The 13966-nt window shown below is 41.1% G+C and overlaps 1 protein-coding gene across 2 annotated transcripts in view; it reads left to right on the top strand.

Moving 5' to 3' along the window:
- Window positions 1-171: 171 nt before the first annotated feature.
- The window catches only part of PISD (phosphatidylserine decarboxylase), a 31072-nt gene continuing 17277 nt past the window's right edge, over window positions 172-13966 (top strand). The window contains exons 1-3 of one of the 2 annotated variants that reach the window (XM_068911407.1): window positions 172-245; window positions 3785-3879; window positions 9902-10077. In XM_068911407.1, coding sequence (XP_068767508.1) covers window positions 217-245; window positions 3785-3879; window positions 9902-10077 — 300 coding nt within the window. In that variant the 5' untranslated portion in view covers window positions 172-216. Of the gene's footprint in view, window positions 246-3729; window positions 3880-9901; window positions 10078-13966 lie in introns of those variants that run through there. The other variant, XM_009687455.2, reaches the window with a different exon arrangement.

Genomic DNA, 13966 nt, shown 5'->3' with positions numbered 1-13966 from the left:
ACACACCGCCCTCAGCCGGCCCCCTCCCCGCCCGCCCTCAGCCGGCCTCGCCCCCTGCCCGCCTCCCGCCCCCTCCCCGCCCCCTCAGCCGGCCCCGCCCCGCCGTCCCTCAGCCGGCCCCGCCCCCGCCCGCACCGCCCCCCCCTCAGCCGGCCCCGCCCCCCCGCCCGTCTCCCGCCCTCGCGCGCCGGCCGCGGCAGAGGACGCGGCGGCAAGATGGCGGCGGCGCTGCTGCGGCGGAGCAGGTATCGCGCAGGGCCGGGGACGGCGCCGCGCTGCGCCATGCCGCACTGCCCAGCGGCAGGGGCCGGGGCCGGGAGTGCCCGGGCTGGCGGAGCTGGGGCCGGAGCGGCAGCCGCTGCCGCTGCCTGACAGCCGGGAGCGCCGGGCAGGGGGCGTGAGGGGGAGCCGGCGGCGGCGGCCCGGCCCGGCCTGCCCCGCAGCCCGCGGCTCCCCCGCTCACTCGCGTTTCCCTGTCGCGGGTGGAAGCGTTCTTGTCCGGCGGCTTTGGCCCTGTCTCCTGGCCTTGTGCAGGGAGCCCTGCCCGCGTTCTCCAAGCTGGGAAGGAAAATTAAGGTTTTCCGTTTCCCTAAGAAGGAGAAGCGTGGGGCCTCGCGTCATTTTAATTCACTTTCACAGTCCATCGGTGACAGCGTGTGAAGGCTGGGTGGGTGCGCTCTGCGGGGCGGCGGCTGTTCTCGCTTAGCTGGTGCAATGCCCCAGCAGGGGAAGCCCCCAGGGAGGCTGGCAATGCAGCGTTTTCCAGAAAAGCTTATTCTTATAGCAACGAAATAATTAAGAAATAAAATGCTGTTTCTGCAATGCAATTCTATGTGTTTTGACAAAGCACACGGTCTCCTGCCTTGGCCCGATCTTCCCCGAGCTGGGGAAGGCAGCCGGTGCGCAGGGCCCCGCGTCGCTGCTCCTGCCAGCGGGGTTCAGGCTCGCTCGGGCGCGAGGAACGCGGTCGCCGGGTGCCCAAGGCCTGCGCTCCTCTGCGCGCTGGCTCCCGGCACCGTCCGCCCGTCCTGAGCAGGGACAGCGAGACTGATCGGTCGCTGCTTAGCCTTATTGCCTCTATCTCTTTTTAGACAGATTTCAGAGCGAAGAGGAGATTGGCTTTCCTGTGTTGGATGCTGAAAGCAATTTTGATGAGCGTTTAGGGTCTGCAATTAGTTGTTGCATCCTTCCTCTGTGGTAATCTATCTGCTGCAGTATGAAGTTCCAGTATGCGCTGCTGTAGCTTGGCAACGTGATGAGCATCTCCTGGTTGGGAAGCCAGTGGGGCTGTTTTTTTTCTGGCTAAGTGTCTTTTTAGATTGCTATATGTCAAGACTATATATATCATGCCTTGAGCATACTCATCTATGAAGTGATGCGGTACAATACAGGTTTCTTAGGTGTGAGATTTTAGGCTGTAGCTAAGTAGTCTAAAATTTTTTTTTCATTTTATAGGGCGCTAAAACTTTTCTGGTGTATGGTCATTTAAGTCTAATGACAACCAAATTAGTTTATCAGAGCTATTTTTAAATCCCTTAGTAGTAGTCCTCAGACTCTTAGATTATTGATAGGCAAGTGCTCCTTTTATCCTAGGTGTTTTAGTATGTTTTAAAGCAGGTCTTGTAGTATAGCCAATGAGTATAGGTCTGGTGTATGACCCAAGTGGATGAGTTCACCTCATTGCTCATTATAAAATTGCTTCACATTGCTATGTAAAACATACAGGTTCTGCAGCAATGTAGGGACACTTTTTCTGTCTTGTTAAGGAAGTAGTATCCTGGGAGATGATGCAGTAGTGTGGCATGTTTGGCACCTGGTTAGGGGAATCTGTGTTCAGGGGAGGGACTGTCTTGTCGGATTTGGGTTTAATACAGCAGTTTTAATAGTGATCATGGAGCTGAAGGGTAGAGTGAAATACTGAAACTGTGTTATGGGGATAACTGAAAACTGCAGTTGTTTGTCCTCGATTAACATATTAAACCATTGTTAGCAAGTGTCTACAATCATTTTGTGATTTCTGGACAGTAAATCCACTATTTATAGACATTCCTTCAATTGTTAAAAAGTCTATATGTAACTCAGTAGATATCTGAAATTATAATTCTCTCAGATGTTTAAGAATTAAACATCTCCTGGAATTACATCAGCCTAAATGATGTAATAGCTTGCAAGGAAATGCAGCATCTCTGTTCAACATATATCAGATGAGGAGCACACAGAAGTCCTGAGGGTCAGATGAAGACACAGCTGTTATGTTTGCATCCCCAGGATGAGTGGGTTGCACAAAGACCTGCCAGACCTTGTTGCTCCCAAGGTAGTAAGCTCATTTGTGTGAGAACACTGCCCCTCTCCTGTCGCAGTTTGGATCTGTGGTCCTATCTAACAACAGTCCACGGTGGTGCCATGCCATCTTCGTACTCTTCCAAACATGTTTGTTTACAAACTTTGAACAGGTATCATTCTTCTACAATCAGATGATTCCTTTTCAGATTTATTAGAAACGTGAAATATTTTGTATTAAATGTATCGAAAATCCTGGTTGAAGGTTTTTCCAGTGTTGGCCAATTATGAGCTTTATTTTTTGTGTTTTCAGAGTGGCAGAACCACTGACATTACAATTCACTAGTGTAAAAAGCGGTAAGACAAGTTTCAGAGCTCTAAAGAAGAGCTTCTGTGCCTGGCAGCTTTTTTAGTTTTCCAGCTATACCAGTTGGTCTAATAAGTTATAATACTTATTCATACAATGTGTATCTTTTGTATGTACCCACCTCCCCACCAAGCTGATAAGGAAAAAGATACATGAACACAATTCATGAGTGTTTCTTAAAATGGTAGCTGTTGAAGGAAGTTCCTAAATGAGATTTGTGTGGCAGCCTGGTGGAGCAGAAATAATCCCAAATGCTAAATGATGTCATTACAAAATTGACCACTACATTTGCAAGCAGAGTTTGTTTTGATCAGGATGCCGGAACTCACCTTTGTCCATTAGAAACATTTTCTTTAGATGGAGGTAAATACATATTAGCCATGTTGTTGCAGAAGATGATGTTGATGCTTGCGCTACGTGCCCTCTCTGTAAGTAGAGAAATCTTGCTTTAAATGTTCTCATTTACCCTAGCAAAACGCAAGTAACGTATTTGCCTTAGGAGGAGTTATTTGCATGCTGTTGGATTAAAAATTGGTTTGTGTGAAATTGCAGGTAGCTCTAGAGAATAGTAACTCTCATCAGCTCTAGAGTCGCTTATTTAAAAAAAAAAAAAAAAGTAACAGATTATCAAACATGTAGGCCTGGGCAGTGTATGAAACAGAAGAAATTTGCTTGCTCCCCCCTCCACCCTTTTTTGGTAATACTCAGGTTGTATTCGCAATCACAACTATATTAGAACTTCTTACAGCCCAAGATATGGTCCAGAATGACATCAATATACAGTACTAAAGGGGATGTTGTAAGATCAGCACACGCAGTACCATCTAAGTATCGCTCTGTTCTGATGGAATTAACTTCAAGAGGAACATGTGTCAATATTTTGATGAGAAAGGGAAAAGATAAAATGGATGCAACATTAAATAAATCCAGTATTTGCAGGAGTAACTGAATTGACAGATTTTGGAATCGGCTAGATGGGAAAGGTTCTCTAGGAACCTTATGACTCTTTAAGGAGACTTTTCCCTCTATGTTAACTGGCTGCTGAGGATAAGATTATCTCACTGTGTTGAACTGTTTAGATTTGCATTGTAAAATGTCTGTACTTAGGCAACCCTTTCCTGTGTGTTATATTTACAGTTTGCTGACCAGCTGTAACTTCCTTATACCTGGGAGCCTGTGTATTAGAACTCAAGTTCTGTGGAAACAGCCACCTTCTAGGACCTTTTTCAGTGGTAAGTGAAGGCAGGCTCTTCCCTGTCCGGCGTCTTTGAATTCAGGGTTGCAGTAGACCTGTAAATGTAACAGCTCAAAATTAAGCAAATTGATGGTCACGTGTGGACAAATATGAAATCCTTAAGATTAAGGGAGATGGAGTTGGAGTCTAGAGTGAGAGACCTATTCAGTTCCTGGCATTTCCGTAGATGTATGCTTGCAAATGATGCTTTCCTCCTTTGGCGTTTTGTTTTCCAGCCAGTAAAAGAATTGTATTTATCTGTCTCATAAGATTCCTAATGAGGTGTTATTTATCATCTCTCAACTATTCTGGAATATATGAATAGCAAATGTTGTAGCAACAACAACAATAAATGATAATGATTTGTTCAAACAACAGGAGCATTTAAGAGAAATAGCTCCCCTAACCACGGCTAAAAGCTTCCTCTGCCTTCCTTTTGAAGTGCCACCCATTTCACAATGATTTTATAGATATGGGGAGCCTTGCAGACAAACAAATGTGGACAGCAATTTAGGAGTTACCATATCCAGAGCGGTACTTATTGGCTAACCTGGAAGGGCAGAGCCAATCTCATCTAGGGGAATGTTGGCCCCCAAAGCAGGAATACCTCTGTTGGGGCTTAACAGGGCATCCCCTTGTTTATCTTCTGAGTTTTTTCCTCGTTATCTTTGTCCCTCTCACTCTGCATTGTAGCTGTGTTTGTTTCTATCACAAAAAAAGCTATGGCTTGCTTTGTTGTATTGACATCTGCCACCTTAATGGTCTGTCTTAATGTGTCCTCTTTGCGGATATTTGCCTTTTTTTAAGCCTCCTTGATCCTTTGACACTCATGCTTTTCACTGGGATTATCACTTCTGAGGAAACCTGTCTAACAGGCCCAGCAGAAGAGGAGCTAGGATAATAAAGTCATGGCTGCTACATTCTCTCTCTTTTTGCTTTTTGTTGGTAGGGGAAGTTTATATTGGGGTCTATTTCCGTCTTCCTTGGTAATACATGGTTTTTGACAAGTGTGCTATTTAAATAAATTAATATGTACAGACATTACAAGAGCCAAGCAGCTCCACATCCTTCAGACATGCCTCTTGGCATGTAAATACAATACAAATGCACCTTCCTTGTATCACATTCATGTCAGCACACTGGTGAAGCAAGTTTTCCCTTGCAGGCATTTTTGTTAAACTCTTAATAACATACTGTAAACTAGAAGTTAGTCATGTCGCAGTTGTGTCACTTTTGAGGTAAGCTGTATGCAAAATGAGTAATTTTCCCCATACTACCTAGTTTCAACAGCTGGAGAAAGAATATTTTGTAAACCAAATTTAGTCAGATCGACTGTGTTCTCTAATCTGTGCTTAGAGCAATCGTAGTAACAGGTGCTAGAGGAAAAAAAGCTTTGTGGGGAAGAATATATATATTGGAGCCCCTATGCCTGTAGTTCTAAAACTTTTCTAAACACCTAAAACTTTTGTAGTAAAGATGATCTCAATATAGCATATTAAAGCCCATTGACCATGGGTTTCACTTTCTTAATTACCTTCTGCAGGTCACTTAGTTCTGTCTGAGGAGCCTATGGCTGAAAAGTCTCTCTGCTTTAGAGACAATACATTTAGCAGATATATTGATGGTAGGACAGGTTTTATATTAAAAAAAAAAAAAAAATTAATGGACTGGCTGTGCTGAGCCAATATACCATGTACTTTACACACACATTACATCAATCATTTAGAAACTTTTCACTCAAGCTCTTTTTCTGTCCCTGAGGGTACGTGTGTTCATATTGAGCAAACTTAATTTTTGCTCCCTTACCTGGACTTGCCTTTCAAAACCAGCTTGTGAGCTGTGCAGAAGGTTGAGTGGGATTATTAAGAGGTTTCTGCACTGTATCTTGAGCAGTGGTCAAAATGGAAATTTTTAAGTCCCATTTCTATTCTAGATGCTCACAGAAAGGAGGATTATTAAGAGGTTTCTGCACGGTATCTTGAGCAGTGGTCAAAATGGAAATTTTTAAGTCCCATTTCTATTCTAGATGTTCACAGAAGGGAAAAGCTATGTGGTAGTATTTGCATTTGATGTGCCAGTATGGCCTATAGATATGCCATAATGTGCTGTTTTAGCACTGAGAGAATGTATGTCAGGATTTGTCACTGGCAGTGTTTTCCATCAATTGTTTTACTTTCCTAATGGTCAGGAGTCATCACAGTAATGAAGTCAATATAATACTATAAATAAACTGTTCCAGCAACTCTAAAACAGTAGCTACTGTCAAACTCATTTCAGAAAATATTACCCTTCAATCTTACTGTTATAACACTGTTGTGTAATGCAGCTTCCTTTCTTAATGACCACAAAGTCATAGGAGTTTTGCGTTTTAGACTCTTTACCTTCCTGTCCAGTTGGGTTGTTGAAGTACAAGGGAGTTCCGCAAATCAACCATCAACCAAATGCTAAATCATTTATAATACATAGGATCCTCTTGATGCCAATGCTCTTTGCTCTGAGCTACATCATCTTTTTAACTTATAAAAATTAGTCTTACCGATGTTCTAAGCAGTTTTCAAAGGACCACTACTAAGAATGTCTTATTTTCTACAAACAGTAAATCTCAGAGAATGTCTTTTGATAATCACTTTTCGGTTAGACAAAATCATGAAGTCACTTTTATGCGTTTACTGAAGTCACAGTAAATTGAAAAGGGCCAGATAACAAGAGCCTATTACGTAAGTTTAATGGTTTATCACATTCTGCAACTCTTTTTTTTTAATGTTCTGTTGCTCTTGAGTATTCCTAGCAGGTGGGCATGGCCAAGAATCAAGCCAGGCACGCTTGTCTCTGGCTCTTTCTGGACAGATGTTTTGAAGGCGGTATGAAGGAGTTTGTGCGGATGTTGTCTGAGAGATGTCTGTAATGGTATAGCCATGCATAATGAGGCTGATAGCTAAAATGGTATCTGCTATCAACATGAAAACTGATGAAATAAAGTTGTATGTTAGGCTATGAAGTGACTGGTTTAGTAGGGAGATATCAAGCTTAATACATAATGGATAATGAGGAAACAATAGAATGTAACAACAGGTGGGAATTTGTTGAAAACTATTTGAATATATTACCTGATTCACCATGAGACATCTATGGAATTTAGACTTCAGCAGTGTAATAGGCCTGTAAGAAAGGGAAGGTCTAAATATCCTCTTCTGTTTCTATCTGTACTTGTAATTTTAATAAATCAGGAAATCAAAGTAGGATTACATGAAATGTTTAAGACTTGCTGGTGTGCTTAAAATGATGCTTGTACCTGGGAGTAATTATAGTTGGGAAATGCTGTGGAGAGGGAATGTTAATTGTTTTTTAATAAATAGTTGTTTGTAAAGTTACAACAAATGTGTATGTGTTGTCATATCAATATTAAAACTGCAAACAGCTTTCAGAAAACAAACTAATTGTTATATCAACTTATATTTTGTTTATATATATATTGCCCAATAACATAATAATCAAATCTCTACAGAGGAGTTTTTTTTTTTTTACAGTTAAGTCTTTTTACAGTAGCCCAAAGAGTCTGTTTCTGGGTTATTTTATAAAACTGAATGAGTTAGTAATACCAATTTATAAAAGCTAGTATAGCTACCAATATTGCTATGTAAAAAAGGAATTAGATAATTAAATTATTCAAAGGCAAATATCCTTTCTCTGACTATTGAATAAACAATAATCCAATATTCATGTGTCTGTTAAGTTATTGTTTTACTGTGCAATAGGCACTTTTTTGGCAGTCGTATCTCCTTTCTTTTCACTGATGAAAAAAGTGGATCAAAACTTTATTGATTTGAAGATAGGAGTCCCCAGAGGGATTGATAAATAACTGATAATTAACATTGTAATTATTTGTAATGTGATTCTGATTTAGATTTAAATCTAGAAGATTTGCAAAGGGTTTCATTAGGAAGAGAAGATAACTCTCCTTTAGTTTTATCTCAACCTCTCTGTTGTCTCAACAGCTGCTGTTAAGAAGTTGTATCCTTTTCTAGAAGACATTCTTAATTTGGTCAGAGTAACAAAGCAATATTTGCACCATTACATCTCACTGAGTAGATCAGAGCATGCCTCAGTTTATGCAGTTTGCTTTCTCATCCTGCGTTGCTTTAATGTTTCAGAGGCAATGAGTCTTTTTCACCTACTGCAAAGAAGGTAACTTGTACTTTATTTTTGTTTGCTGTATATATTTGAAGGTTAAGGGAGATCTGAAACAGGTTTGCCTTATCTGTAAGGAGTTCAGATTTACAGTTCAAAGTCTATAAAAATATGTTATTAGTATGTTAAAAGTCCCAAGCGTTTTCCTCCTGTCCTGGACTTGTTTCTACTGGCTCATCTGCCAAGACATGAGCTTTCCTCACATTCTCATGCTGCTTGCCAGAGAGCTGCAGTAGTCTTCCTATCATCAAAGAACACAGTGTTCAGTTGAAATCTCTAACAGTGCCAGCTGCCTGAACACGACATTGTTGCCAAAATCAGTAAACAATCTTTTTGTCTTGGATTTTGAAAACTTATTATGTGATTTTAATTTATGTCTGAAAGGTATGGAGTTTTATTTAGGCACAAAAAAACTTAGCAATAGCATGTTGAATGTCTTTGGATACCTGTTACAGAAGTGCTGTTGCACTAGTACTGAAGGGGGGGGGGAACAACTCTTCATATCAATTATTGACAAATTAAATTGTGTGTTTGCTGTGCCTTGTGGAACACAAAATGGTTCTCTTGCACAGAGAGAGAAACGCTCGCATAGATGTAATCAGTAGAGGCTTTTGAAGTGGAAACCTCCTCTCCCTGGTTACAAACCAAAAAGAGCTGTTTGCACTGAGGGGTTTTTGCTTGGGAATTTGCTAAGCTCTGGTGAAACTGCAGAGCAGCTTTGCTGACTTTGGCCCAAAGATTCGGTGGGAAGGGAGCTAAAGGCTTTAGGGCTAAAGAGTTTTGTCTGTCTCTGTACAGACATTTCTGTTTTAATAGTGATGCAGCTTGTCTATGCAAACCCAAGTTAAAAGGTTATAGAGTCTTTGTAAGTTTAAAATACATAAAATAGACTTACTTTATAAAAATTAAGCTGTTCTAAATTATCCCTGTCTGTTATTGAGTGTTGTTCTTTAGGTAGAATATTTTCCAGAATCTAATTGTAATTTTATTTGCTGCCCTGTATTTTCCAAAAAATAAGATTCCTTTTCCCAGTGAGAAAAAAGCTGTTTTCACATAATGCACTGTACTTTACTTTATGATGTATTTGCCTTCTCTGAAGATTTTGGAAGGAAGATGCTTTCCACTGTGATTGCCCTTTGCAGCTGTCCTGTTGCTTAGTAACAGTGCAGCGTACACGTATCTCCCATACCATATGCAAAGCTTGGGTTAAGCAAGAGGAACTTGGTGACGCTCAGTAAGGAACAGATGCAATAATAGTTAAAATTTGTTATTCCGTATAATGACCTGTACTACAGCAGAAATGTGCCTCTGTCCTGTTTACAAACCTGTACTAAAGCAGGTCGTCTTTTCCTTTCCTCTTCTAGTTAACTCTGTAATTTGGGGATTTCTCAACTAGAATGAAAGCCATAAAGATTGAGAAGCATTACGCTACACAGTGCTACAGTTGTTTCCTAGAAACTGATTATTCTGTACAGTAACAATGTAGAAAATCTCACGGTTGGGAAGTATGATAGAAATCCAGAGGCAAAGACATGAGAACTGTGAAACCCAGCCCGGTGGTGCATTCGGGCAGCTCATGTGTATATATTGTTGGGAGGGAAGAATGTCGCAGGGAGGTTGGGGGGAGGCTAGTTAGGGCTCGTCAACTGAGTCTCAGTAACTTGGTAAGCTGCAGTAACTGGAGTACTTAGGAGCATATTCCCATACCTTCTGCGTCACTGACCTCTGATAACATTTTCATCATCTCAGCTGATGTCTCTTACCCCACATCATAGCTTTATCTTTACTGTGCGTTTGTTCTGTTTCCTGAAGGTCTGTTTTTTTGGTTACAGACAGGAAAAAGCTTCATACTGCTCCAGTAAGGCAAGCCTTCCGTCTGCGCCCCTTCCATGTTCTGGTGGCTACAGGTGGGGGATATGCAGGGTACAGAAAATATGAAGATTACAAGTTGGAACAGCTGGAGAAGAGGGGCCTAGAGGTGCCTGTCAAGCTTGCAAGCGAGTGGGAGGTAAGAAACCTGCGATAGATTTTGCTTCTGCCACGTTTGATGCAAAACTACTTTCCTTTCATTCCAACAAGGGAAAATTTAGTTTGTGCTCTACTGCCAATGCCTTTTCTGACAAATCATGGAACTAAAGTTTCTGTCTTTTCAATAGCTATCCTTTCTGCTAAAATCAATTTAATGATACATTAGAAACTGCTGGCATCTCCCCCATCTTTTAGTAAGGCCTGCACGTTTTTTTTCTAATGCTTATTAAATCAAAGGTAGAGGGGATAGGTAGTCAGGTGATTGTTCCTTGACTGCGTTCTGGATTTTGAATAAAAAGATGTTCAGTAGGCATAGAATGATTCAGGTTGGAAGTGATGTAGTCCAATTTCTTGCTCAAAGCAGGACTAATGTTCAGTTCAGACTGGGCTGCTCAGGGCTTTGTCCAGTTGAGCCTTGGTATTCTCTAAGGGCAGAGATTCCACAGCCTCTGTGGGCAGCCTGTTCCGATGCTTAATTATCCTCAGAGTGAAAAACATTTTCCTTATAACTAGTGAAACTCCCCTGTTTCAGTTTATGACCGTTGTCTCCCTATCTCCCTCAGTAAAGAGCCTGGCTCCATCTTCTTGGTAGCTTCACGTTGGATATTTGAAGGCTCCTTTTAGGTCCCCCTAAGCCATCTCCAGGCTGAACAAGCCCAATTCCCTTAGCCTCACAGGCCGTTTGCTCCAACCCTCCGACCATCTTGGTGACCCTTCACTGGACATGCTCAAGTTCATCAGTGTCTTTCTTGACCTGAGGGGCCTAAAACTGGACACACTATTCCAGATGTGGTTTAATGAGCACAAAGTAAAGAGGAACAGTTACTTGCCTTGAGCTTTCCTTGGCTTCTGCTCCTGTTGATACAGCCCCGTATGCTGTTGGTCTTCATTGCTGCCATGGCACGCTGCTGACTCATTTTCAACCTACTGACCCCCAGCACCCCTAGAGAGCATAAAGCCATGGTAACTCTGAAGAAGCTGTGACTCTGCTCAGTGCAGCACACGTTCTCGTTTTCCCCACCTTGCATTGCAAGATAGCAAATTGTTAAGCATGTTATAAAGTTCATAGAAATAAATACAGAAATCAAAATAGACAAATTTACAGAATTTGTTGATAATTCTGTATTGGTGTGAAATCAACATAAGACTACCAAAACCATCTTTGAGATCATTTAGCAGGAATTAGTAATTCAAGACTGAAATTACGTATGATAGCATTCAAAAAAAGCATTCAGTGCTGAGTTTATTGTCCTAGTAGTTCTAGCTGTGGGTACAGTATGTGCTGTAGTTGTAGGGATTTCTTATCTTCCCACTAACTGCTGAATCTACTTTTGGCAGTTTGCTTACTTTCTTTATGCCTTCGTGCCTTATACGCTTTGCAAAGAAGCTGAGACTGAATTAATATCTAATAATTAAAAACCTACCTGGTTTCTTTGTGAATATGTAGTGAGACTTTTCCTTAAGGTAACCCTTAAATCTGCAATGATTCTTGCTGATCCTGAGGGATTTTTGCCTTTTCTTTCTGGACTTCAACAAGTTTGGTAGCTATTGTGGAATTGGACTGTGCATATCAAATTCTTGAGTCAAAGGTTCACTGCAACACTGAAGTGAGAAATATTTCATGGCTTCAAAGAATTGCTACATCTCCTTTGAAATGTCAAGTATATCGTACAGCTCAGTGTTAGACAGTTAAAAATAGATGTGATAGTCTGCGGAACAGCCAGGTGAGTGTCTGCTTCGGTGGCATTTCTGAAGGTGAGGAGTTTAAAAACAAACAAACAAACAAACAAAAAAAACCCGAAAAAACTAGGATTGTGTAGGAGATGCTTCAGTGTGACCTTTAGCACCCCCTGCTTCTTTGCATTCCTGAGCACTCTGCCAGTTCGTGAGTGGTTTTGGCCACATGCCTATAGGGGACTTGACTGGAATCCTTAAATTCATTTTCATTAGTGACCCAAAACAGATATGATACAGAGGGTCTGGATGCTTGCAGCTTAGGCTATGATAGCTCCTGAGGAATTTGTCTGAAAATCTGTTTTCTATATATTCTTCTCCTGCTGAAGTTTATTTCAAACAGGCTTTATGTCTTGATTTAAAAAAAAAAAAAATGTCTGGTGAGTGTTAATGGAGTATTTAGTCAAAAAGACAATGTCATGTCAGTTTTGGTACTTAAAAACAATTTTTTTCAATTATTGTTCATACTTTTAGGTATAAAATTGGACAGTTCCCTTATCAAATTTGCTTTCTCTCATTATACTGGAATGCTGGTTTGTTATTATATATTAAAATATTTTGAGCTATGAGGATTGCTTTTGAAGAAACAGCACTAAAGGATTTATTTTTGCAGTAGGAAATCTCACAGAGAATTTCAAACTGATAAGCAGGGCTCCAAATGCAGCAGATACTAGTGGGAGACCCTAACAAGTTTTCCTAGTCCTTTCCTGATATGCTTGAAGTTCTGTTGAATGCTTTTGTGGGAGGGAAAGGAAGCTTGACAGTGAAGAGGAAAAAGAGAAACTGTGTTCAGGCATTGCAAGAGATATTTCAAACAATGAAGGATTCAAGGAAAATAAGAGCTGCATTGTTCCTTTTTATTGGAAAGCAGAGTCTTTTTTGCTGACCTATCATTTTCCATTATTCTCTGTGCTTTTCGCATCCCTGGAAGCAAAGTTAGGAGTGGAGAGAAGAGGGGTGTTTGTCTTTAGAGCAGGCAGTATGCCTTTGCCTTGGCAAAAAGAGACCAAGTATGACTGCATGGGCTTTAAGAGAGTCAGAACAAGAAACTGCTGCCCTTGCCCTCACTGCCGAGCCTGTTGCTATGAAGGTCTGATTTCACAGTACCAAGCTCATGTTCATTTGAGAATACGCACCATTTTCCACCTGACAGCTCCATGTGCAGGGGAGATTCCCATGCTTCTGAACAGAAACCAAAGATAAAAAATATGTAAACATCATAATATTATGCAAGTAGAGAAGATCTCCCTGTTGCAGAGGGACATATGGGGTATCATCATAGAAGTGTGCATAGTTTGGACCGAATCAAAAAAATGAATATATTCCTATATGTTTTTGTTTTGCTCAAGCTTTATAAAAGAATGGAAAAAATTGGAATCTGGTTTAAGCCAAGTGTTCTTTCATTTTTTTATAGGGGGAAAGAGAGAACTATGATTTCTTTAGCATATACCTTTTCTTCCATTAATTTTCTTAGAGACATTATGTAGCTAATAGCTTGAGCTGATTAACGCCTTAGTGTGTCTCCCGCACTGTGAACACCAGTGAGGATCAGCTTTCATTTAATTAGATGAGGTAAAGCAGAGGGCTTGGAGGAAGACAGGGTAGATATTTATCAGCTGGATGGAAGACTAATGCTTGCTGCTTCAAATCCTTGCTATCACAGAACATTTCCTGGCCAGGATCTGCATGCATGGTGTGCTGTAGATATGCTAACTAGAGGCATTGTCCCCTCTTCTCATCTGCCTACTGGGGCAGTGGTGATAAAGGATAGCCTAATTTACTTAGGGTGACCAGATGAACAGAGTTTCTCTGGAGAGAGAGGAATTTCTTGCTGCTGTCCTTCTGCTTCCATAGTTTGTTCTGGTCTAGTGAAGTGACTTAAAATAGTGCTTTAGTATAAGGGTCCCTCCTATTGGAATGACAGCATCAGAAGAAACACAGTGAACCTTTAAGTCAGGAAATGAGCTATAGTGACGGCTGCTAATGCAGATGAGAAATAGCACACGGTTCTGTCCTGTCCCATTGGAGGGAGACAGCTTAATGTCACAGGGCAGCTTTAAAAACTGCTAAATACAATGGGGAAGTGCTTTAAAAGTACAGATTTAAGATCTTGGTTCTCAAAGGTAATGGGAACA

Source organism: Struthio camelus, chromosome 17, assembly GCF_040807025.1.
Source record: "Struthio camelus isolate bStrCam1 chromosome 17, bStrCam1.hap1, whole genome shotgun sequence".
In the NCBI taxonomy this organism is placed as follows: Eukaryota; Metazoa; Chordata; class Aves; order Struthioniformes; family Struthionidae; genus Struthio; species Struthio camelus.
The sequence above is the reverse complement of the archived record's forward strand: the minus strand, read 5'-3'. Positions and strand labels throughout refer to the sequence as shown.